Source organism: Necator americanus, chromosome IV, assembly GCF_031761385.1.
Source record: "Necator americanus strain Aroian chromosome IV, whole genome shotgun sequence".
NCBI lineage: Eukaryota > Metazoa > Nematoda > Chromadorea > Rhabditida > Ancylostomatidae > Necator > Necator americanus.
The window spans coordinates 4,504,659-4,531,500 of record NC_087374.1 but is presented as its reverse complement, the minus strand read 5'-3'; the positions used below and the strand labels follow the sequence as shown (position 1 = coordinate 4,531,500).

Genomic DNA, 26,842 nt, shown 5'->3' with positions numbered 1-26,842 from the left:
GATGCCTATTCAGGAGCAGTTAAGCTCAATATAGTATTTATTTATTTATTTATTACGCTCAATGACGTGGACGAATGCAAGCAAATACAGAAAATACGCAATAAAAAGCAGGAAAAAGAATAGAATGAACAGATGGATTAGTCCTGCGTACGATTTCCGAACAAAAATGAGCTGGTACTCATCCAAAACTCAAGAAGTTAGGTATTAAGACCTACAGGAGTTATCAACGACGTAAGCAGGCTCTAGATCCTTTAGTGGCATCCGTTCATATCAGCCTACAGGATGTCCTCTTCCTAGAACTTATAGGTCATAGTCATAGGATAGCACAACGTTTCATGAGACTAATTTTACTGAAAATTTTCCTAGGGTTTTTTTTCGTTAAATTTTGTTTACGACGAGAATAAGTGATTTTACTGTTAATTTCAATTTTATTACCATTATTATTTTATTTTTATTTTCAATTGCTATTTCAAAAATACTCGATTCACGGCTGTAGCCTCTGCACTAGATGTAAGTCTAATAATTGCATAAGTCTGTGCCCTAACAGCAATCTTATCGCCGCTCACCTGCTTTTATTGATTCGCTGAGAACAATATAAAGTAATGTATGATTTTTTTCAAGTTTTAAATCCAAAAAAATAGGATTTTGGAAGAGGACAACAAGAGAGGAATCAAAGCATCTAATTGCTGGAAAAAAAACGAGTCGCGTTTCCCTAGAAATTTCTTTTTCCTTGCCGGTTTTTCCACGTGTTCATGAGGGAGGAGTGATAACGACGCCTCTTCGATAGTGGTTCAGCTACGAATGCGTTTTACATTGATTCCATCCACTCTTTGGTCTATTCCAAGATCATATTTTCTCGGATTTAAAATTTTAAAAATCTTAAAAATCATGTTCTGCTGTTAATAAATTTGTTTTAAGTAGATTTCAAAAGCACCACTACCTACACTATATTACAGAAATATGGTAGTATAATACATCTCTGGAAAAACAATCAAAAATACTGTAGAGTCGTAGTTCGTCGTGTTGTGAGTCTGAGAAATATAGAATAGAATATACGAATTCAGACGCCAAATAATAAAAGTATAGTAGTGTAAATAAATATACAAATACATAATATATAAAGTATAGATGCTCAAAAATAATAAGAACAATAAAAATCAATAATAATAAATAACAATAATAAAATTAAATAATAAAAATAATAAAAATAAATAGTAATAATAGTAAATAATAATAATAAAACCAAATAATAAAATATAGTAGTATAACTAAATATATAAATACATAACATATAAAATATAGACGCTCAAAAAATACTGGGAGATATACTTTTTAATTTTCTTTCCTCTTTTTTTCAATAATTTTTAGAAGACAATGTATTAAGTTGGAAAATAAGTTCACCTGTTTACATTATATTTTATTTTATAAAATTTTCCCCCCTCTTCGGCAAATGTTTGTATTATTTGAAAGAGTTCTTTTTTTTCTCGAGAATTGTTGCCACCACTTTTCAACTGTCATTTAGATGCACCGTTAGATCAGTAGAACAAGTTAGGACCACGATTTTCCGTTACAAATCCTTGTAGCAATTAATCGATGCTAAGTAATAGTTGCTAAGCTGCTAAATCAACCTTTAAATCCGAAATTAGCTAAAAATTCATATTTTGTCCAATGCACTTACATGGACGGCTGGAAATCGTCGGCGTTACAGCCATTTTTTTCAAAACATTTCCAAATGATTGAAATATTTCGCGAGGGAAAAAAGGTGCTGGGCTGGGAGAGCAGCGTAGTGCTGGGACGTGGCTTCGGTCGCCCGGTGACAGCACGCTCGATGGTTAAAATCGCTCTCGGTCAGCCAGAAAATCCCCTAATCCTTTCGAAATCGATAAAATTTGTAATAAAATTTAAAAAATTCCGAGAATTGTTATCGAGGATAGCAACACCCACAATTCATGGTCAGAGGCGCATAACGCTTTCTTAAAATGACTACAATATAGAATTGAAGTCGAACACGCTATCCTTGAAGGGGTTAGCCGTGCCAAACACTTCACTTTCACACTTAATTTAAAATAAAATATGTGAGCTGACGACTGAAAACTTAATCCAGGATGAAAACCTGGAAAAAAAAACTTGTAGATGTCGCTTTCGATGAAAAAACACCTTTGCAAAGGCGTCTATTTGACTTTCGAGATGGTAAAGCTAGAAATTTTTGCGAACGAACAGGTTCATCCACAACTTCGGAAAGGTTTCATCGGGACCTCAAAGCTTCTAACTGCCAATGTTTCCAGGGCAGCATTTCGGGGAAATTTCCATGTTGTGCTCGTTCAGGTAGATTGAGATGTAGTTTACAGGTAGTAAAATGACAAATAAACAAGTTTTAAAAAAAAATCAGGAGAACTCCTATGGATCCATTCAGCCGTAGAAAAAACTTTTGACGAGTGATCAGATTCGCTTCACCATCTCTTTCAGTTTTTCACTCGTTCGAGTGTAAAAAGTTGTTTTATTGTGAAATTATTGATCTGCCTGCTCTTGATCCATGTGATTTATGGAATAGCGGAGCGTAGTTCGCTTTTATGCTGTGAAATTTGTAAACTACGTTCTGAACCCCTATTTACTACTTAAGGAACCAAATGCCAAAATTTTCTTCCACCTTGTTTCCAAATTTTGGAATCTGTAAAATAGTGTTATGGTACTATCAGGAAGAGAACATTCTCGAATTCACGGTTACATTTGTAGAAAAAAAAAAGAATCGGTTGAACCAACTATTCGTTACATATTAACAAAGTAGCAAACATAAGTTCACATAATGTCTTGATCCACGTTTGATTCCTGGCAATAAATTTTAAACTTATTGCGGTTTTTTTTCTCCTGAAAACCCTATAAAACTACTTAAGGCAGCGTATCGCGAAATCGTAACGATGTTCGGAACTCTGGGCGAATAAATAGGAATATGTGAGCAGTTCAGGAGTGTGAGTGCGATCACGCCCACTTTCCTTTAGTAATCCATAAAAAGCGCGTGTGAAACTGTTTTGGTTGTACCCGTGTCCCTAACGACACTACTTATTACGAGCAGTATAACTATGGCAATCGTCATTCTAATGCATCGGTGATTGTGCAGATTATAGAGCTTCTGCTACCTATTCGAGCTATACTTGTTGGATGGCGGACATTGGACGACGACAGAATCGTCTTCGTTCTCGCGCGTAGCAAGTTGCATCGAGGCGAGTGTAGCGCAGTCGGCAAGAGGATCCGTCGTCTGCAGTCGATCGATCGGAGGTTCGATTCTGCCCTAGTGCCTACCAAGCCTTTCAAGCCCCTCTGGAGTCGATAAATTCTTACCAGACTTGTCTGTGAGGATGAAAACACTGACTTAGTAGTACTAATACATCAGCTATCCTCTCAGGTCATTGTAAGGCTGTACGAACGCTCATAAACCTCAAACGATTCTGAATTGAAGTGAACGTGGGGGCGCATCCGAAGCGGATTGATTAGCGCCAGACAGTTTGCAGTTTATCCTCTAGCTAAGTCATTTTCTGAAGCGAAAAAAAAAGTATGAAAAGTGATTTGAATGAGATTACTGCCATCCGGAAGCTATAACCGAGGATAAGCTGATCTAAAGCAGCTGGAGCAGCCTATAATTGCAAAAGGGCATGATTTTCGTTGAGTAGTTGACCTTTTGGCTGCGTGTTGCCGCGATAAGGATGGCATCAACGGGAAAATGTGTACAGGCCGAGGAGGAACTAGGCAGGGCACCGACTAGGAATTCTCCTACTTTCTCAAGACAAGTTTCAGGGATTACGCGAAGATTCGAGGATTTGTCGAACCATTGGGACGGAACGAGCAAGGATTTCCTTTGGAAAACATAATACTGATCATGCACAATTATACTTATAGAGGGAATCATTACTATTACTATTATTAATTACACATAGGCAAAATTGCTACTATTAATTACTATTATTAATTACTCATAGACGAAAGGTAGAGGCAAAAACGAATCCATTTTTTAACAGTAGCCTCTATTTTGTTTTTATAACATTTAAAAAAAAGAACGAAACATTTTTAAAAACAACGAAAAAGATTATTTATTGTTAAAGAGATTATATTTGAGCGAAAATTCATCTTCATCTGTGAGTTTCTTCAATAGTTCACAATTTCTGCTGATTAAATAAATTACTTAACGATACATTTTTATTCATTTTTCATTTCAGCAGTGAATTTTTTTTTCTCGAGCGCTAGAATGAGGATTTGAGAAAAGTCGGCGGGTAGGAATGTTTAGGATGTCAGGATGCATCCGACCGATGTTCGGTGTGGACCACCTACACAATTCAAAGTATGTCAAATGATCGTTCCTTGTTGAGAATCGGGAAAGAAAAAGACAATTACTTTTTTTTTATAATCTAAATTTGAATCTAAAGGAATCTTTTGAAAAAATAAAATAAAAATCCAAAAATCTGAAATCTAAATTTTTTTTTGCAATCTAAAAATTGTAATTTTAAAACAAATAAGTGTTTTTTTTTCGTAGTAGTGACTTTATGTGATTTCTTTCTAATCACAAAATAGTAATATTTCATGGTGATTTTTTAGAGTCGCATGGACTGAAAGCTGGAGAAGGAAATCTATTTTCATTTTTTTATTGACTCATTCTATTTTTGTACATTCATTCTAAATAATGTAAATGTAATAGTATAACACTTACAAATCATAAAAAAATAAAATAAAAATCTAAAAATCTAAAATCTTAATTTTTTTGTGACCTAAAAATTTTAATTTTGAAAACAAGCCATTTTTTTCGTAGTATTTTCAAAACTATACTTTTAAAATTACTTCAAAACTTTTTTTCTAAGCGAAGAGGAGGACATTTTTCTTCCCGCTGTTCTTTGCTTCCTTGTTTGTCGAATGGGAAATCACTGAATTTAAGTTTGAAATTACTGTAAATGAGGAATTTCATGTAGATAGTTGAAACATCGACGATAAACCCAACCTCTATCCGCTCATCATTTCATTCGATCACAAAAATCCATCGTCGACTAATTCTCCACACTTTCACTTCAGCACCACCAGCGCCAGTTACCATCCAACACCACAAAGCTGTGGCGGCGGCGATTTTCACAGGCGAACACACGTTGCTGGGCCCATGTTTTAATTGTGATCATCTGTAGTGAATCATGCAATGAATGTGCTGCATGGCGGTCTATGGCAACAGAATTTTATCGGTGAATTGATCGATTCGATAGCAATTATTCCAGTGTGCATGCACCCCCCGTTTTGTAGTTTGGTGGTGAAGCGCGTTTGTGGTCGGTGGCGAGGCTTCGTAAGGGAACTCGACCAACTCGAGCTGCCTTGAGCTCGAGCTCAAGCTCAAGCTCAAGCTCAACTTCCTTCTTCTTCTTCCTCCTTCTTCCTCCTCCTCCTCCTCCTCCTACGATGACGAGTGATAATTCTGAATTTATTTGCGAGCTGGACGATATGGAGATCTAGCACCATGTAAATTCAGCATTTGAGCTCGTCTATTTTCTTTTTCTTTTTCTTCTCCCTTCTTTCTTTCTCTCTTTTTTTCCTCTTCTTTTTCTCCCGTTGTGATTTTAAGAATTTCACTGCTTTTCACCTTTCTCAGAAGATTTTTAATAATCAATAATATTTCTTTTTAGATACGAAATACTACAGAAATAAATAATAATACTATAGAAATATGTTAATTTAATACCTGTATGGCAAGATAAAATAAATAAAATAAAATAAATACTTTAGTAAAGTTCTTTACGAGTATCCGTCGAAGTCATTGTGTGGGTGAGAAATATAGAATAATATATACGAATATAGAAGTTAAATAATATAAATAAAATAGTATAAGTAAATATAAAAGTACATAATATACAGAATATAGACGCTCAAGAAGTACTGGTAAATATAATTTTCTTAGGAGACGAAGAGAGAGATTTTCTCAAGAGAGAAGATAAGAAATTTCTGGATAAATTGGATTCTGAATAACTATCATATATTGTGTTATGTCTCTTCCCGTTTTTCTTTTTTTTTTCAATTACTGTGCCGTAGCTGAATTTTAATTTGTTTTTTTTAGGGAATTTGTAATTTTCAACCGCTTTATCCAGTACCTCGGTAAATTTTCCTGAGACTTCATGGAGACCAAAATGAAACCAACCCATTTTCAAAAAAAAATCTGGTCTTCTGTAGTACAGTTTCTGTAATTATCATTTTAATTTTTTTTAGTACAGAATACATGCTTTAAAACTGTACCATGTGATAAAACGTTCGACGACAACAATGTTTGTTAAATGACTAATGAATCTGTAAACAAATTTTGTTCAGACGCCATTATTGAAAATTATTCTTTGTGGTTTTCTTTTTTTCAGGAAACACGGCGGTCGATTTTCATCGTACATTCCACCTTTTGACACCGCCACGAGCAACGTAATTTGCGCTTAAATACACTTGCACCGTCGTATCCTTGGCATTTAATTTTTCATTGTTGCCAGATCCCATACCCACGTATTACCTGAGAACTACGATTTGAGAATGTCGGAGTGTGCGAAAAACGGAAAATTTGTGGAATTGTCGTTTTATGTCGCATGAGAAAGTTCATTATATGCTATTCGTATTCGTCTTTATTCAAAGTATGTCATAAAAACAGGATAGAGGCTAAACTTTGAAAAAAGGTGGATCGTTTTGCCTCTTCCTAGAAAATCCACTTCTAGATTAGCCTCCTTTAAGGATCCTCAGCAGGAGAAAGACGCTAATCCAAAAGTAAAATAAGTGGTGATATTTAATAGTGAGGAAAAAAGGAATCCATGAAACTATGAATACAAGAAAAAAAATCGAAGTCGAACAATTTGAAAGCTAGCACGGCTGATTGATTCTTATGTCAATATTTGACCTGTATGTATCGTTTAAAATGAACAACCAATGTCAGGATTGTAGATTTTCAGTACGTGCTTCCGCTGTTGCCTGCTTTTAATCATCAACTAAAAATCAGAAATATGATTGAAAGAAGAATTTTTATGTAGTATTAAGTGTTTGTTGGTTCTCAACTAAAAAAAAACACAACGGTAAAACGTAACTGTAATATAGTAGGGTCAAAACGACATGAAGCCGCGGACGCAATTGCGTACGCGAGTTCTCTCGAGGCGTTTGGGTGGAACGTAGCGGCTAGGAGCGTGATGAAACCCTCGCTGACACAACCACCCATCGCTGCAGTTTGCGACGGTCCCAACTCGGTCCCAACTGCTGCCTCCACCGCGCCGTTTCAAGCGTGTACGCAAATTCACCGCAACTACACTCGTGATTCATGTCGTTTTGACTCGACTATAAACACCGTAAGTTATGCGGTGGTTCAGCCGCTCCGCGAATCGGTGACACTGGTCAGTTTGTTTTTTTTTTCTTGTACGTTTTTTTTTTCTTCTGGAGTTTCAGTGGTGTTTACTTAGAACGATATCGATGCTTGGCAAGGAGAGAAGAGGAATTTGATGGGATGTTCATAGTATAGAAGACCTTGAACCATTTTCACACCTCTGATAAAGACGAGGTCGTCTCGAAACGTCAGGTCACAAATGAAATTCCACCAAAATTTCGTTGATAAAACAAGAAAACACGAATCCAATTTGCAACTGTAACATTATTGAAAATATCATTCCTGAACATATTATTCCTACGCTGCTGACGCCAAAAGTCACCAACCGGGTAACGTACCTTCCGAAACCTATCCTCTTCTGCTTAACAGTAACTCCATTTCCGCTTCCCTCGCCCAACCGAGGTCCCATCGCATTCACCCGTTTGAACCCATTCACCACTGAAGGTATAGTTGTGTCAAAACGACATGATGTTCGGTGTACTTGCGTAAGCGGCTGCGCTCGAACCGCCGCAATGGAGCTAACGATTACGATACACCCTTGTTAGCACCTCTCATTTTTGTAGTGTGCAGTGGTCCCACCTCGATTTCAACCGCTAGTTCAATTGCACCGAGATTCATGTCATTCTAACTTGAATATACCTCCGGAATTAAATCCGAAAAACACGATTTTCTTGAAAACCGAATGAGAGTTTGATGCTCCATCGACTAAGGGACCCAACCTGAACAAATTATTGCACAGCTCAGCAAAATGAAATGAACGGATTGGAGAGCATATTAAAGTAGAGGTGTGATATAGAGAAGAAGACCAAGAAGATCCGGCTCACCTTCTTCCCAGCTTTCTTCCCAGCTACGATTCAGAAACCTAGAGGATTTCTGACTAGGATGAAAATGTTGCCGTCAGCATCATTGAGCGCACAATATCTGCAAGGAGCATCCCATTAATGTACTAGCAAAAAGGGCGATTCAGAGATCTACCCTACCCCTGTGAATCCTCGAATTTCAAAGGAACAACCATTTCTGTATGAATAAATCATGGATTAGACGCCGTTTAACGGTAACAGTTGGAATCCACAAGATGTAGGAGAGTAAGATGAAATTTTTGACCTCACAAGGAAAATCTGAAGATCAAAACTTTTTCCCGTGAACTTGCCTTATTTCTCTTCAAAATTTCTGCAGGCTTGTTTTTCCAGCTTATTCCAACCTATGTTATTCACACAACCAAGGCTGCCTTTTCATGTATCATTGGAATATTCTAGAATAGTGTCAACACCTTAAAGGAACCGCTCTAGTTTCTTTTGTTTTTTTTTTTCACTTGTCTGCATTGCGCAATAAAGCAATGGAAATAATCACGAAATAAAAATAATTATAGAACGATCCATGTGAATCAAATTTAAATAAATTAAATAAGACGAAGAAACGCAGTGATGTTATGGAATCAAACACCTTCAAAACAAGTACAACAATCAAATCTTATACAAAATGAATATAAACCATCCATTTTCAACATCATTTTCTTTTTTTCTTTTTTTCTTGCAGAACTACATTGAAATTGCACCCGTGTAGCCCAATCGGTAAAAGGTTCGGCTTTGACTGCACACTGATCGGTGGTTTGAAACCGACGGACGGCCAACCAAGCACTTTATCCCTCCCTAGTTGATAAACTGGTACCAGACTTGTCTGGGAGGATTAAAATACATCGGCTAGCCCCGCAGGTTGTTTCATTGTTGCTGTCATAAACCTCAAGCGTTTAATGTTAAATTGACTCAAGAACGTTGGTCCTAACAAGTACAATAGTACTGCTGCAAAAGCAATACCGATTGCTTTGAATTTTTAACTGAAATCCTCATGTTTGTCTCTTTTCCGTCAACTTTATTACGGCGGCGCCTATTGTTCGAATTCGGTGGAGCGTGTTGAGTGCGTTGATAAATAATTCGAAAAGATAATAAGTAGAAAAATGGAAATAGCTCAGCAGCAATTTATACAGACAGAACATCCCTGATTTTAACAAAGTAACTCGTTAATCGACCTTATTAAGTCAGATTTCCCGATAGCATTGTTCGGTACACAAAAAGAAAAGATCCAATCGTTTTTTTTAAACTTGTGGAGTCATCATGAATGGAGGTTTGTTGACTTAAAGGCATCACTCCACGAATCTTAGGTGGCACGGATTTCAGGTGGAGTATTCGTAAACGGGATAGTAGATTATGGAGAGGGGTGATTCCGTTCATTTCTTCCTAATTTCCGTAAAAACGGAACGGGAGACACGGCTTCGAGCGTTCCGGCGCGCTACTTTCTACGACAGGTTCGATTGGAGAGCGCCAGCCTTGTGCACGTCTTCGGTTCCGTTTTTACGGCAATTAGGAAGAAATGGACGAAATCACCCCCCTCTCATTAATCTACAAGTACTCCACTTGAAATCCGTACCACTTCAGATTCTTGAGGTGATGCCTTTAACGTTAGACCTCGACAAACCGTTAACTTAACTATTTGACGCGTTAGGAAGGTCTAACGAGCAAGCTCCTCACCAGGCCTCGTCTACTCCTGACATTGCCACCAAAATCAAGAAGACAAGTGAATCTAAAGGAGGATTCTTTACGACTTTTCAACCTCTCTAGATCCTGAGGATCTAAGTTCAAAACCAAACAAGAAAGAGTTAAAAATACTCGCTTATCCTGATCGTGTCTGAATCCGCACTATGAGTAGTAAGTGAACTGAATAAGGAAATTTTCGAAGCCTTTCTCTTTTTGAAGCATTGAGGCCGAAGCCGAAGAAAGAGCGGAAGAAGATCTTCGACTCTGGTTTAGGTTTGGTATGGGAATTATTTAACTAATACTTCCCATAATAAAATGAACTGAAACTGATGAAAGATCCACATTCCGTGGAAATCCTTCAGATCTGATTTCTGAAAAATAGGATTTCCTCTTCACTTTAAGTTTTACTAACGGTTGAAAACCGCAAAAACTGACAACTCCCAGAGAAGATCAGGAAGAATTCCTGGAGTATGTACTTATAAATGGGCTGAAACAATTGTTCGTCGTCAAAATGAGCAAAAAGCTTCGCAGATTTCCGCATGGATGATCACGAGGTTCTGTTCCTTACTGAATAAAAAATCAACTGCATTTACATATTAGATGATAGGAGTCACACTTTATTGAAACATGCTTTTAAACTGTTCGACAATGCTTACTGATATCAACGGTTTCGTCCTCTATTGCACCTACTAGAGTATTCTAATGGGTTGAGGAGAAGGTCCTGAATGGAATTCCTTCCTATTTGAACTTCAACAAGCTCCTCTAACCAGACCTGTGGATCTGCATGGACCGTTTCCTGAACTGTATAAGCACGCATCTGAGACTTCTGGATTATCACTATCGAAAACTACGCCATCTAGTGCGGTGATGTCGACGAGAAGAAAGTAGGGGCTGCGCAATAGCTGTGAGGAATGACTAAAAACTGGTGGGGGAGTTTGGATCGACGTCGATAGGTGCACCTGTATACGGTTGCGAGATCGTCGAGGACTAAAACTCTGGGTCGTAAGTGCTCGTGCAACTCAGAAACCGCTGAGGACAAACAACAAGGACGCCTTTTATGATGACCTCAATACGTTGGTACCCAAGATATCAAGCCAGCAGGCAGTAATTGTCAGATCTAATGCGAATGCAAAGAAGGTCTCGAACAACAATCCGATGTGCTCGGGAAGTGGCATCACCCCCCGAGACAAACATCGTTTAACGGGAACAGTCTGGTAGACTTTCCCAAGCAGACGAACTTGCTTCCACGCTTAAGATGAATCATTGACTGAATCAACTCACGTGGCAAGGGACAACAACTTTAACGCCAAAAGAGCAGCGCAAGCAGAGGATCCCAACTCTCAAACTTTAGCTCAGCTACGTTCTGATAACGAACATCTCTCCTTCGGATATCCGATAATTCAATGTCGCGCTGCACGTCGCATTCGATCCTGACCACTGCCCATCTCTAACCAGCTTAACGGTACGGTTTCAGAAAAGGAGGCGTGGAGTTTCATATCAACCGAAGCTCAGGTCGGGAGGTCTAAAAGTTAAATGTAGGAAGAAGTTCTGACAACGGCTGTCGAATAATAGTCAGTTACGGACCAACTAGGGAATGCATGACGACAAGTTTTTCAGTAGCTGGATTCAGGACGCTGCTAAGAAAACGCTCCTGGTTTTGACGCCCAAGAAGAAGTTGACCTTTGCATGTGCGGAAACTAGACTCACATACAGTTAGTTCTGTATGCGTCCCCGCACTATTTATGACTTCAGGAAAAAGAACCGTCTGAAAAAGAAGTTGCGTTGTCAGCTGGCTGTGAGAACGAATGATGGACGCCAAGAGCGATGAAGTTTGAAAATGCATGCGAAGACAAGGAAAGCTTATAAGATCTCAACTGAATCCTCAACGCTGACAATGCAGTCGCTGTGAGGCAACCGTGCTAATCTGAAGAAGACATTTCAAAATTCGGGGTCAACTCAGAGCGCCTTCTTCGGTGCTTCTGAAAACAAAGGACGAGACGAAATTCCTCCTTATCAGTATGAAGGTGCTAGAAAGTGCTGCAAGCCCTGGTATCAGTTTCCAGAACTTTACGGATGAAAGGTATGGTTCACTTTGAACAGTGTCGAACCGTCGACCGTGCAGATGATGTAGGAACCTCTAGCTACATTCATAATAAGAAAAGGTCACAATTCGTCACCATTCGTCCGTGCTGTCGATGCTTCGAAGACGTCGAAATGGAACAGCACGTGAGAATCACAACAATCTATATTGAATATTTTCTACCTTGGGATTGATGCTAGAGCAAATTATCGACATGACGATTTCGAAACACAGGAAATTTCCAATGCAGTAAATTGGTTGTAAAAAGGAACTGTCGCAGCAACGTTGGAGCTGTGAAGGAGATGGAACTAGGCAATTATGGTCTGCTGGTGTTAAGTACCACATCTCACCCGATCGGAGTCAACTTTTCTCTTTTTTTTTGAAATTTACTTTTTTCATACACAATGTGTAGAAGTTATAGGAGAAGCTTATTTACGAAGCGTATTCTCGTTCCTTCAGAGCAACGATGAACTTATTGGTTAACAGAACTGGTACTTTAGGAAGACAAGGAAGGCGGATTTTTTTACTCCTATTCCCTTTAAGCTCTAATAGTCGAAGCTAGCCAGAAAACCAATCAATTCTCAGCATTTCTTGTGATCAGAAGTCAAAAAAATAGCTAAACATCAGTTCTACTTACACTCATATCTTTAGTGTTGTCCTACGTAATGGTCCAAAGGTGTTGGCTGTCAAACCGAAGCAACTAGGTAACGAATTCGTTCATCCTCTGCTGGGATTAATACTGGATCCTAAACTTTCATAAAGGGTGATGAACTGACGGAAATGAGAGTTTAAAGGAATCACCCCACGAATCTGAGGTGGTGCAGATTTCAGGGGTAGTATTCTTATAAAGGATAGTAGATTACGGAGAGGGGGGTGATTCTGTCCATTTCTTCCTAATTGCTGTAAAAAACGGTCCGGACGATGCGGCGTGTGCACACGGCTGGATCGTTCCAATCGAACTCGTTATAGAAAATAGCGCGCCGAAACGCTCGAAGCCGTATCTTCTGAGCCATTTCTTACGGCAATTAGGAAGAAATGGACGGAATCACCCCACTCCCCTTAATCTACGATCCCGATATACGAATATGATATATGAATACTCCACCTGAAATCCGTACCACCTCAGATTCGTGGGGTGATGCCTAGACCAGGACTAGTCAGGTTACTAGTGCATTTCGGTCAAGTCTTCCTGCTCTCCTTACCATAAGTGTCTTTTCTGTGCGAGTGATGTGGACTCTTTGGCTGCTTCACACCACAACATATGATTATGAATGGGGTGAGCCATCGACACAACACCGACTACATCAAATGCCGCTCAGGGGAACAAAAATTTGCAAAAATGTCCATTTTGGGATGGGCACGCATGGTGCAATAAATCATTTTTAACATATTATCTCCTCACCGCCGTATTCTCAACTACTGTAGGGGTCACAACACGAAAGCAACGTTTTTCACAATGCCTTATACAAAAATTCTGTCGTTCATTCCTAAGACGTGCAATTAACTTAAATTTTCTTATTATTCATCCATCTTCCAACAAATCCTGAACTTTTTCAGCAATGCTGACATTTGAAAGTAGAAACTTTGGAAAGCTTTGTTCTAATTTTCTAAAGTCCTAAAATAACTTAGATTTACTCTATATTTAATCTTCAATCAGCAGCACCGTCTGAAATACGTCCAATCCTTAACTCAATCAAATCCTAAACTGCCATACCACCATTCTGCACCTAGAATTCGTTTCATTTTATCCTGATCATCGTGCCTTGCTCTATCCGCACTCTCCACCTCTCCACCCACTTACGATCCCCCTTCCCACTCCCTCCTCCTATCCCCTAGCCTCTATCCTTGTATTCCTACAATACAATCCTCATGTCCTTGAGCCGCGGTTCATGAATTGGTATCATATTTGACCGTTAGGGTAAGAACACTGACTTGAAACAACGATTAACCTCCGCTAAAAAATGTAAAAATGTTAAATGTTAAGCGTTAAATGTTAAAAAAAAACACTATGTAGGGTGCATATGCGTTCATAAACTTCTGCGGTTACAAACTGAAGTCGAACACGTTGTACATCCTAAAGGGATTCGTTAATGCTGAGCACTTTATTCTTTGTCCTTATCCCTCAATGTGAAGTAAAAGGCAAGGATAAAGTCACTGGCGTATCAATCCATTTGGGACGCACCAACGGGTTTTACTACAATTCGTAATAGTTGAGGTGTTGGAACGCGTGTTGGCCTATACAATGACTTGCGGAGGCCAGCCGATGATCAAGTCAGTGTTTTTATTCTCCCAGACAGGTCTGGTACCAATTTCTCGCCACTGGAGGGATGAAGGGTTTGGTCTACACTAGGGCGTTTTCGAACCGTCGACCTTGTGACTACAACGGACCTTTAACCGACTGCGCCACACCCACCCCTTTAATATGAAATAAACCCAAGAAAAGTTGTGGAGAAACGCTCTATTGTAGAAATTGTCATCACCAATCAATAATGTGAACAATTTGTTCTTAGCTTAAATGCATCACACCACAAATCTGAGGTGGTACGGAGAGGGGGATGATTCCGTCCATTTCTTCCTAATTGCCGTAAAAACGGCCTGGAAGATGCGGCGCGCGCGCAAGGCTGGCGTGTCCCAATCCAACTCGTTGTAGAAAGTGCCGCGCCGGAACGCTCGAAGCCGTATCTTCCGGGCCGTTTTTTACGGCAATTAGGAAGAAATGGACGGAATCACTCCCTCTCTCTAATCTACGATCCCGCATAAGAATACTCCACCTGAAATCCGTACCACTCCAGATTCGTGGGGTGATGCCTTTAATGGCCCCTATATCTCACATCTTCTATTGCACGATTTATTTTCTTAAATATTTTCTACGTTTTCATACCTTTAGATTGTTAAACCGACAAAATCCACCTTGGTTCATAAGTAGTAAACAATTCGCACATACTATATCTTGCTACGTCTTATTCTATTCGCTCCCTTATCGGCAGCAAATTTTTGCTAAGCAAATGTCGTAGGATGGCCTAGAGTCTATCGATAAAACAACAGTTCAATAGAAGTAAAAAGAAGCTTTAACACTCTCACTAGGGATCTTATCAATGTTCCGGGTTTAAAGCACTTAATTTCCAGACAAATTACATCTGTCGACAAAAGTTCTCGTGAGGAATTGGCAGTTGTCGTCGAGTTTTCCATGGTTTCACTGAACTTTGTGAATATTGATGAGCACGTTTGAGCTCTTCAAGGAAAATACGCCGATTGGAGCCGATTTAATGTGACCACAGTCCATTCTCCACAAATACCGTTCCATCTCCTGGAACTGGTAGACTGTCGAGGGTCGACTACACTCCGACTACGATGGTTCTGTGGTAGAGTTCACGCATCACCAACGCAGAATTGTTGATCGCCGATAGCGCGCCGCGATGGACGGGGGTCGAGGAGCGGGGGACGGGGGTTGAGGGCGTAATCCTAGCGATGGGGGCGGAGCAATGCCCGACGACGACACCTTCGCCTCAACGTCAGCGCATGCCGTCAGCGCCACTCCCAGTGGGCGTGGCGTCCGAAAGAAGGTGGAGCCGGCCGGGGGCCACGTCCCCACATCGATCGATGTCCACTTTGTTCCCGTGAATCGCTTGTTGTGAGTTCATTTTTGTGCATTTTCCTTGTTTTTCGTAGCATCCATAACATTTTCAGCGGAAAATATTCTGACAGTGAAAGTGCGATGTGTTGCAAAGTGCGTGTTTACAGGTCGTGAGTCCCACACATTGCCGCTTATAGTAGCGTGCTATGTCTCGCCGTAAATCGGAGGCCACAAAGGCACTGAGTGTAGAAGAAGCATCCCTACGGGTTTGTTTGTAATTATTTACTTAATATTAAGTGCCGATCCCTCTTTTCTCAGTGATCTTACTTGGGTAAGGATTCATTGTGTTCTTTCCCAAAAATCTCCTCGTTCAGAGGGAATTAAAAGGAATTCGATTGGAAGGATTAGCATTTACATCATGTTAAATTAGTGGAGCTTAGATCTTCGTCTCTTTGTTTTTTTCCCTTAAGACCCTTCTTCTAAGTGTCATAAGTTTCACTATATATCACCGAGGCGATGTCAGCATGATCTTTGTTACGCTATACTTTTGTACACGAGTAGAAGAAAAAACAGTTGCTTGCATAGGCACGAGCTTCCAGTTAGTACCGTTGCAGATTTACTGTAAGCGATGTGTGCATCTTTTCGACTAAGGGTTTTTTTTTCGACATTCATAACGGAGGATTTCCAAGTCATTCTCTAAACACGTGTTATTGCTTCTTTATTGTTGAGTTTCGCGCACAATTTTTGTGAGTTCATTCATTTAGGTTCATCAGTTTAACTTAATGGTAACAAATATTTGCTACTTCTTTTGAATAAAAGAAGTTGAACCTGCACTACGGCATCCAATAAGGCGATTGTGTTCATTTGTACTCTTTCTGCAAAACCAAAAATCAAAGTTTGGAAGATAAATTTGAGTTACAAATTGTAATGTCTGGTGGAAAAATTATTGGATGAGTGATGCTTGAGCTGCTTTCGTTTTCAATCGATATTGGGGCATTTTAACATCAGCACCACACGTTCCTCGATTCTTCAAACATATCACACAAATTTGTTGCTCGACTGCAGTATTAAGGATAGGAAGTCTTTTAGGTAGCATGACGATTCTGTTGTTTGTTATGATTTAGAGATCTGAATAAAAGAATTTGCTACATAACGATGATTCCTATTGCGAATTTTAGCCATTAGTTTTCGAGGGTTTTTTTTCCGTTCGATTTCATGGCGGACTCACAGTAGATTCCAAGGACAGCGATTCTGATTGTGTAAAGGGCCTTCTTCATAGAATGCTCAGCTTGTTTGCATATCCGCTTACGAGATGAATACTCCATATTAATCTCTTGGTGAAGCAAATAAAAGTGTAAAAAAGTCTTAGTCTTGGTCGTATTTAATCGAGCTGAACTATGTGCAGTGCATACAGGCATAAATGTATTTCATCCACTGGATTACTGTGAATATTGTACAGAAAGAAATTGGAATTTTATGTTCCTTTAGGAACGTCCTGTATGGAATGACACACTGCGGGGAATCCTGGTAGCTCTTGTCAAGGATAGACGTGCTCTATGGGATGCACGCTTTCGAACCAGCAAAGAGAGAACCATGTACTATTTTCGCGAAATTGCCGATATTCTTTCGAACCAGGATATACGCATGAATGGTGTGTGTTTTTTTTTTCTCTGAAATACTTCGTCAATTCTAGAAATCTTGCATGCATAGTGAACGTTAACAAGTGAACATTTGTGAAATACTCTTTATTAAAGCGGCAATAAGCCAACTTCGCCTACGTAGGACAGCTTCTATATGTTTGTTGTGCAGGATTCTCTGCATTGACAGTTTTTCTTATCCTAGTAAGAGTAAAATAGAACGTGGTAGTTTCTTCTCTGTTGCATGCTAAATCTTTCGTTTCTTTTTGGCGCATTTGGTCTTTTATTCTGTTTAACATTTTAACTCGTCACCTCAGATCTGCTCGACTAATAGACGTTTTAGAATGGTCTGTTCTCGAAAAGTGGTGTTGGATGGTGGAGATGTACATGCGAGCTGTAGAAAGACCATCTTTTGAATGGCGCTTCAAAGGAGTCATGGGATTCCATAACGAATTTGGAGCAAATGGTGTGCAGTACTTAGGGTGGGTTTTTTTTTATATCTGATAGTCGTTTACGCCAGGTTTGAGTTCGGATGACCGTCACATGTTTTCCACCCTGAACATCCAACCACTCTTTGGTTGTATGTTGCGTTTGGCTAGCCTTTTCTAACAAGTCTTCCGGGCCCATGCCAATTGAAGAACTGTAAGTGCGTTGATTTTCGTCCAAAGTGTAATTTTAGCAGCCTTACACCAGAAGTTCTGATAGAACTGACAACCCTTTACGCGGAAACTGAAGCAGAGTTGCAGGAGATAAAGGTGGTCGTTTTTATGATTTTGGAAACATTCCTATAAGAGATTTGTAAAAAAAATTAGATGTGATGGGACGCTGAATCACTTGTTTGTAGCTTCAATTTTTAAATATGGGATCTGTACACGTTATTTTAGTAATTGTAATCTGATCATTCCTTGTTTGATAGTTGACACTCATTAAAAGATAACGAGCCGTGCTCTTCTACTGAACTGCATTACATTCAGTCTAGCTGTAGTTCGTGCAAATGATAAGGCATAGTGCTAGTTACGGGCCATAGTTCGATAAATTCAAAGACAGCCACCAGGAAAATTTTTACTTCATTCGATGGCGTTTTTTTCGTCACTCATACCCATAGGTGTAATGGGTTCCTTTGTAATTATCTATTGATTAACACCTGAAAACCCAGAAATCGAGATCAGTGTGAGCGCTCCTGATCGTCTTTTTCAGAGTTGTAGAGGAAGTTTTTACATTTTTGCTTGCATGCTACGTCCCAAATCTTATTTAACACAGAAAAGAACCGAATGCCTCAAATTTCCCGAATGATGCTTTCAGGTAAAGCTATATTCTTGTTTTCAACGCGAAGCAGAGTCCCTACTGTATACAGTAGGATCAAATCGTCGTAAAGCACGGTGCAGTTGCGCAAGCGGCTGCGCTCGAAGCGGCGCGGTTGAGCTAGCTTTGGAATCGAGGTGGGACCATCGCAAACTGCAAGAAAGAATGGTGTTAACAAGAGTGCTCCTTCGATCATAACCGCTACGCTTCGCCGCACAGCTTCAACCGCAACCGCTTACGCAACTGCACTGTGCTTCATGTCGTTTTGACCCTATTATACATCTTACACTCTCATTTCCTGAAAAGGCAATGAATGGAAAGCCAGTATTAGTTGTTGCAACTAGCGGTGAGAACGCTTCAGCGGAAAGAAATGTGTAAACATTAAGAAACACTAGTTTGGCGACTAGGCGCTTCCTCGATCAGCGTTGCCACTTTCTTTCATCATTATACCACAAAATTGTTAGGCGCCAACCTTCTTATCATTCATATTATTTATTCTTTGTACCATTCATTCTTTATACCATATTATATTATAATACCTATATACATGCATTATTTGTGGCGTCCATACATCTTTTGGAAAGAAACACTTTTAGACTGAGCTGAACAAAAATTCCAGAAAAGGATGTGGAACGTATCGAGCGGATATGATGATTTACCACAAATCAAAAACCAGTTCCGTCGATTCTGGTTAGACATTTTGCCTGGACGGATTAGCGTCCCAATTAATGGAAGAGCCTTACCTTATATTAACATATCTTTTCAGAAGCAGTTCGGCCAAAAGCAACTGCCAAAAGAGGTCGTCCTCGAAGAGTCCCAACGGTGGTGCCAGAACGTGCTCTTTCAGATATAGTGAATGCAAAAAACAGCAAAGGATTAGAGGAAGAACAAGGTATACTAACATGCTCTTTTCTTGAATTTCCTTTCGTACTATTTGTAATTCTAGTTGTTCGCCCCAAACTAACGAATGGAAAATCTGTAACTATCAAACAAGAAAATCCTGATCGCCAAAGTTTACCAGACAAAAGCCAAAGTGGTGTTTCTGGAGGTATATTATTCGATTTTTATCATTGTTGCTTGTTTAGTCCTTTCGTTTTTTCACTATTTCTTTTACCTTCATAACAGTGACTTCGGTGACACCTAATGGCTGTAGGAATAGACCTGGAGAGTGGGGAGTTTTTAAAAAGGTATAAAAAAAACTATGGGTGACTCGACATACGTGGAAATAAAGCTTAACTTATCTTCACTCAAGAGCAACCACACGAATATATCTCAAGTGCTTTAAATCTAGATGATATACATGTAAGCTATTTGGAGAGTTACTGAAAATATCGCTGGTTGAAAGAGGATAAATGTTGTTACTTTGACGCGGACAACTCAGAGATGCCTGAGCATTGAGCTTTTTATGATATCTGTTATTGAAGAGTGCTTAAGATTTAAGTTTTATGGATTATTAGCTCTTTGGATGACTTCAAACTAGTGTCTGAGTTTCTTTCTCAATGCCAAAGGTTTCGCATAAGATTACCACCCGGATCTATCCAGTATATTTGAAGGGTATCGAGGGGTACATCGGTTAAATTTTTCCCGTAGCAAAATTTTCTTCCTCTCTTGCCCTTTGACAGATCTACGAACTTTTGCGTAGGATGCCGAAAGTCTATTTTCCTTGCTGTTCGCGTTTGGAACAGCACCTGTGTAAACTTCCACTATGCAGTTGACGAACTGAACTAATTTTTCTTTTTTGTGAGTAGAAAGTAGTGAAGCGAATTCATCTGGAACCATGTTTGAAGTGTACAAGAAAATCTAGCGCTGCCTAACGCCTTACTTCGAGGACAATTTTATGGTTTCACGTCTTGGGGAGGGGTTAGATTTTGTGCTGTTAAACTGCCTATTTATTTATCCTAACCACTCTTAATTGAATGGCTTAGATGGACTCGCTGGTGAGTAGTGGATAGAGTGGTGCACATCTAACGGACCTATATTCATTATAGGGCAAAATTGTAAAAAGTGTTTAATGGTAACTATTAGCACCAACATCGTTTAATGGTAACTATTAGTCATTCAATAAGAAACCCTTCCTTCCTCTGAATGAGACAGCTGAAGAGCGAAAATTCGCACTGGGAATGTGGCAAATGGAAAACAAAACTTTTCACTTTGAGACTATCTCCGCCATGTATCGGCATTGTTCCAAACATCAAAGCATTGAACTTTCTTGTGTGGGGATTGTGATAAAGGATGCTGTGATGTTGCTCATGATGATGTTTCCCTATTATTCTATTATTTCATTTCTACAGACCCCGATGTTGCTTCGGTGGTCGAAAAAAATATGAAGACGACTATGGATGAAAATGCAGACGTACCTCGTTCTGCAACCTCTGGTCCGTTCCTTATCAGTTGCTGTCGTGTTTTTGTTTCGTTAATAGTAGTCTTCCATGTATTTCAGCTTTGATTTGGTCAACAGACATGGTGGATCAGCTCATTCGATGCGTGAAAGAGATCCCAGCATTGTGGCACTATGGTCATCCTCATTACCTGAATTCCAGTTTGAGGAAAATTTACTTTTCAAAAATTGCAGAAAGAATGCACAGCTTGCCCGGAGCAGCTGCTATAAATGGCTAGTTCTTTTGAATTTAAAACAACTTAGGTTACTCTGTGAAAATCCTGTATTCCTGTAGTGACTTCTCATAGTGGATGGTTATTGAAGTCTTCTCTTTTTCTCGGAGAAATCCTGACTGCTACTTCTCCTACGTTGTCATTCATTTTTATAGAGTTAATTTGTTCTTGGGGGAGGAGGGCGTAGCTTGGTAGGAGTTTTTGCTACTGGTAGCTGCATCTACTCGGTCGACGGTTCAACATCGCAATGTCCAGATTTTTCATCACACGTGTGGGAAATATTGGAAATTGGAGTTCTTAGTTTGTACTTCAAATCGAGCATATTGACATCATTCTCTTTTGCGTTCTGAATATATTTTGGGAATCATCAAGGTGATGGATACATCCTTGCTGACTCATGTGTTTGCAAAGTACCTTCCTTTAATAGAGAGCCGAACTGGTATACAAATAGATTTTTTCTGCTTTAGAGGACCACGTGTCAGAGAAATGGAAACAACTTTGCGATAGTTTCAACCAAGAACTAAAGAAAATGAAACAAGAAGGGAACAACAGCGCGGAGCACCACCACCGTTTGCATTTTCTTACGCCAGAAGTTATGTCTACATCTAAATTTGAGGACTTAGCCAATGGTAGCAAGCGTTTCTTTTTCTTTACTCCTGTTTGGTTTATCCTATCTTGCTTGAGGTCACGAAGCATTAGCAACGAGTTCAGCTGATCTCTCTATAGATGTACAGTCCCAAATAAATAAGATCCTAGGATGCATGTAAGAAATCTTTCTATTATGATTTTTACTCTTTCTTTTATACTGTTTTAATACTGTTCAGCCCTGAGCTTGCCAAACGCAAGGAAATAGGAGGCGTGGCAAACAAAAAACCGAAGCTCGATTGTAACTCTCAGAACTCTGTAAAAACTCATATTGAGTTGGATACTATCCCTCATGTTCAACAGGTGTTAACTATTTGTTCACTTTCTTTCTTTTTCTCTTTTTTCAAAATCTACTTACAGTCGCAGCGCAAAGAGCTGCAAGAATATGCACAAAAATGTGGTTGTAATGAAGTGACCTATGAGTTTATTGTGTTCCCGAAATTCTAAGATTCAGAATATTATCACAATAGATTAATAAGTAGTTATGAATGAATACAAGCAATAGATAATGTTGATGAGATTGAGTAACAGTTGCCAATCACTAATTGTAGGTAATGAAATTGCTTTTTTTTTTTTGCTTTTTCTTCTAATTCTTTTTATTCCTTTTGATTTTTTGTTACAATTTTACTATTTATTTGACTTTATATGTGAAATATTTGCACGTGAAATCGGTAGAGTGACTATAAAAGTACATCATAACGCTCTAATAAGCCTGGTGCTCCAAAATGGGAGATTAACCCATTATAATTAGAAGACATAAGCCCTCCATCCCGTATTCAATCTCTGTCTTTCTGAGGCAAAAATCTGCTGAATGGGAAAAAGGATCAGATTTTTTCGTGTATCTTAAGAAAGAATATTCCAAATTAGTTCGAAGTTCTTTTTTTTTAGGAATCCAAAAAAATTTGCGCATCATAATTTTAGAGGTGGTTGTAATTAGATGAAATGCGATCTTATCCTTGCTCTTTTTAGAAGGCAATTCATTTGAACTCTCGTGTGGTTCAATCACCGCGCGACAGTTTTAATGAATTACCACACTTTCTTTTTTATTTGTTTTTTGTATTATTCTTATTATACTCACCACTATTCTATTTTATTTTTCTTTAATGAATCAATCAAGCATATAAATATATCACTCTCCTTCTTAGGTGGTATCTACTTGGGTTCCACCTCGAGAAGATTCCTTGGATACTGTTTTGCAGTCATTTTCGTCCACTCCTCCAACTGCTACAGCTCAAGTTACGGTGTGTATTTGGTTTTCTATTATGAACCAATTGCTACTATTTAGTGAGTTCAAAAATCAACTCAACAGTGAGTATTGAGCTTGAGAATTGCCTCTTATCATGACAATCCGAGACGAAAACATCAATGAGTAACAGGACCTTTTTTTCATGTTGGCAGTCTTTTGGTTTTTGTCAAGATACTGCCGAAAAACCAAAAGACACGACACGTGTATTCTGTAATAATGCAGAGATCCTCGCCTGGTTTCGGGATTACAATAAGCACGACATATTAGTTTTGTAGGTGAAGAACGACATTGCACACATTCTACAAAATCCTTCACCTCGTATAAGCATGAACGGCTCTAAAATTGGTTACGGAGAATTTGTGGAAGAACACTCTGTGCGACCATACGAAGACAAATGGACACTAATGGGTGCGGCTTTTTTGCTTCCGATAGAAGAAAGCTTATTTGTTTGTGTATTTATTATTTGTCATGTTCAAAGTCGGTGTGAAAGTCGTGTTGTAACATGACGACGTGGCGCCTTCTCAGCGATTGCGCTTTACAGTATGCCGCACCACCTCCCCTGATCTGTTTTCTTTTTGCTTTTAATGTGTTTTTTTCATTGATCATCAGAACTTCAATGGCCGCTTCCGATGGAAGCGTACGGGCGTTATGGTCAAAGATCGTCATCCGTTTCGGTAGCCTAGATGCCTCCTACAACTCCGTCCTCCATGGCGCTACCGTCCCAAGCTTCCCTTTGGAATGAGGAGACTCTTTCTTGTACCGGTGTCTTGCACATGATTTTAAAACCCATGGACAGGTTGCACGCCTCTAGTCCCATGACTTTTGGGGGAACGTTTTGTCCTCCCGGAATGAACAAGTGGAGGTTATTTTTTGGATGGCCTCCCTTGTACCTCCCAGTCACTTGATTGCAGGCTTTTGGCCGGACCGACATGTAGGATACAATGTCATTGTGAGTCATCCTGGCTCTGCAGAAACAGGGAGCCTATTCCCCTGAATCCATATGCGTTTCAGGGCAAGCACAAGGTCGCTTTTGGTCCGCGATTAGCTCCCTATCCGCTACCTGGGGATGCTCCATGTGGCCTCGCGACTAACCGGCTGTTATCACTCTAATGGGGGAGATCTATGTTTAGGACTGTATAATCTTAGCAAAGTCGCTTTCCATTAGTTTTATCGTTCGTTTCGCTCCTATGGGACCTCTAAGATCTTAGTTTGTAGGGATTTGATTTCTGTCCTATTTTTGCCTAATTCTGCATTTTTCATCCTTCGTCAGAAATATTTCTTAAATCCGGAATCTTTCTAAGACTGTAAATGCAGAAATTGAAGCTCTGCCCCATTTTTGGGTATTTATGCTCAGTTAGCCTCCTTCTATGATTGATTTTGGAATTTCACAATGGTTTTGATTACAACAAGTGCTAGTCATGTAAAATTACACAAAAGATCTGACAGAAGTTGAATCTCTGAAAAGTAGGTTCACAGGCGTTCTAGAAGCAAAACAAAGAATAAAAACAATAAAACTGATAGAACTGTTCAAGCAATCCTAAACAGTGGACACTACAGGGATGGCTAAAGATACTTTCACAATCGTAGTTAATAAATCGGTCAGCAGAAGAAAAACTGCAAATGATTTAAACCTAACCGTGGAAATCTTCATATCAGTCGATGAAGAAGAGTAATACTTTGAACTTATGAAGAACCAAGAGGAAGGAGCGAAAAGAATGGAAGCTATAGAATATAACATATCGAGTGCACCAAGACATCATTCTAAGATATTTTGTAGTGAACAGCAATCTCTGGAGAAGCTGTCAAATTTTCCCGAAACATCTTGGGCGGCACTAAATCTTTTCGCACTTATGTCAAGTCAAAAAGAAAAACTATAATATTTTGTACGATTTGAGACATAATCTCTATTCACATTTTGGATTAGATACTCATTTATGATATAGACCCGGTTCGATTTTCTATGGTAGAAATGTATTCTATCTGACAATTCTTGGTACTAAAGGGTCCTGGTGCTGTTGTCCATTGAAGGTATGATGTACAGGAATAACTGATGCGTAGACCTCTTTAACCCTCACTGGAAAATTTCGTAAATTAGAAACGTGTTCTACTCGATTGTTCATCCAAGCATTTTATACATCTTTCGCTTTTGTTGACTAATTGGAGTTATTTTTAGGTCGCATGATAGAAGAAACAGCGCGTGAACTGGAAGCAAAACATTCTGAGTTGGCATACCGTCTTCAGAAAGACATTAACGATGTCATCTTCAAATATCAGCTTGAGAGTCTGAGACACAAGTAGTTTTATATAGATGTACTTTCTTCTCATTCTACGGGTACTTTCTATCGTTCTCCTCTAACTGATCTCAGGTACTTGTTGTTGTTTATGATTTGCCAGGTTAACCAGATTGACTAAATCTAAACATGAAGAATCAAATCAGTCTGACACTTATTTTTCTCTAACGCCAAACTGTATCGCAATGCTTGAGTTTCGGTGTGATGTTCTGTTAGAATGCTTATGGCTGTTGTCATTTAAATGGCAGAATTAAAGAACGAGTGATATTTTTCAAATTTAGTTATAACTGTCTTGAAGCGGTCTGGTATGAAGCGAAAATCAAAGAATAAACCAAGACATGTGAAGGTCCATAATACATAGTTGAAACAGAAGAAAAACGTCCGGAGGCGTGCGAATAAACTTTTAACTACTCACCTTGCTGTACTAATGAAGCTTTAACGAGATACTCTTGATATCATCGATGGACCGCTCTATGCTAACAGTATTTTCATCCTATACGCTGACCGTGAAGCGAATATCGAAGCAGAAAGAAGGGTAATGTCAAGAAGGTCAGTGCATAGCCGGGTGTTTTTCTCATTCCTTGGCACATCCTTTTATATACTTATATTTGTCTAGCTTCTAGTTTCGTTCAACTTAACAACAAATATACCAACTTTTTAAAATCATATTAATTTCCCAATTTAGCATTAGGTACGTGGAACTGGAGCATTCGGCTACATCCGTCGCGTTATGCGTGAGTACGACCCTGTCTATCTATCTATTTCTCGTAGACATAGTTTCCTTCCAGTACAGTTGCAGATCGTAACGTCACGTCGAAATCGAAACATTTCCTCATGTCAAGACGAAATTCATTCGGTTCAGCATCTTAAATAGGTGACTGTAGGGATGGTGTCAACAACGAAATGAAGATGATGTAACCATCTATCAATTTCCACTTCAACTTTGTTCCATTTCAATTTTAGGATTGCGTTTTTGAACGTAGTGCTAAATATTTGGAGTGTTTAGAGGGTGTCTTCCTCGTCTTTCTGGTCGTATAGGTTCCTTTGTCTAATGTTCTTCCGATTCTATTTAGGACGACTTGTAAGAAGGGGTTGGCAGTGACAGACATTGAATTTGGTGATATTAACCAGTGTTAACAGTGTCCCACTTCTTATACAACAACGTGGTGTCGTTATTCTTCCACTGATTAGGAGCCATGCAGGCAAGGGATAAACAGTCTAACAAAAATGCTTACAAAGACTTCCATTTGTTGTATATCCATCATGTTGGGACCTTCCTAATCACACCGACACCGGATGTTGGACTTAGGAAACATGGACCTCTATTGTGGCACCTTTTTCTCAAATGGTGAGGAGGCTAGTGAACAAGGTTGTCGAAGTGATCAAAGTAGATATTGATAGATTTTGACCTCTCCATCTGCTTTCTCTGTGGATTGGTTGTTCCATTTTGAGGTCCAAAGCACTGTAGTTTTCGTTCTTGCTTCTTTTTCTTGTTCTTTGTTGTAATTCTTTAATTCTTGTGACTTAATTTTCTTTAATTCTTGTAATTCTGGATATCTCAGT

General features: G+C 39.2%; 2 protein-coding genes across 4 annotated transcripts; one reads left to right on the top strand and one right to left on the bottom strand.

The window, feature by feature from the left end:
- Positions 1 to 5,237: 5,237 nt before the first annotated feature.
- Positions 5,238 to 8,378, bottom strand: RB195_000377 (uncharacterized protein; the record flags this gene model as incomplete). Of its 2 annotated transcripts, XM_064196680.1 has the most annotated exons (4): positions 5,238 to 5,457; positions 7,702 to 7,801; positions 8,226 to 8,284; positions 8,344 to 8,378. In XM_064196680.1, the coding sequence occupies 4 exons, from the start codon at positions 8,376 to 8,378 to the stop codon at positions 5,238 to 5,240; spliced, it is 414 nt and encodes a 137-aa protein (XP_064052561.1). The 2 variants fall into 2 exon arrangements, with proteins under 2 accessions (XP_064052561.1, XP_064052562.1); XM_064196681.1 differs by lacking the exons at positions 8,226 to 8,284; positions 8,344 to 8,378 and having other exon boundaries at positions 7,702 to 7,772.
- A 7,376-nt stretch (positions 8,379 to 15,754) lies between these two features.
- RB195_000376 (uncharacterized protein) lies at positions 15,755 to 26,153 on the top strand (the record flags this gene model as incomplete). 2 transcript variants are annotated; one of them, XM_064196679.1, is made up of 19 exons in its annotated part: positions 15,755 to 15,814; positions 17,037 to 17,199; positions 17,529 to 17,667; positions 17,865 to 17,940; positions 19,084 to 19,177; positions 19,254 to 19,379; positions 19,434 to 19,535; positions 20,779 to 20,862; positions 20,928 to 21,002; positions 21,060 to 21,098; positions 21,565 to 21,726; positions 21,782 to 21,860; positions 21,922 to 22,045; positions 22,888 to 22,983; positions 23,264 to 23,396; positions 25,162 to 25,269; positions 25,723 to 25,828; positions 25,965 to 26,013; positions 26,073 to 26,153. In XM_064196679.1, the coding sequence occupies 19 exons, from the start codon at positions 15,755 to 15,757 to the stop codon at positions 26,151 to 26,153; spliced, it is 1,896 nt and encodes a 631-aa protein (XP_064052559.1). The 2 variants fall into 2 exon arrangements, with proteins under 2 accessions (XP_064052559.1, XP_064052560.1); XM_064196678.1 differs by lacking the exons at positions 25,723 to 25,828; positions 25,965 to 26,013; positions 26,073 to 26,153 and having other exon boundaries at positions 20,928 to 21,098; positions 25,162 to 25,286.
- Between the last annotated feature and the right edge of the window lie 689 nt (positions 26,154 to 26,842).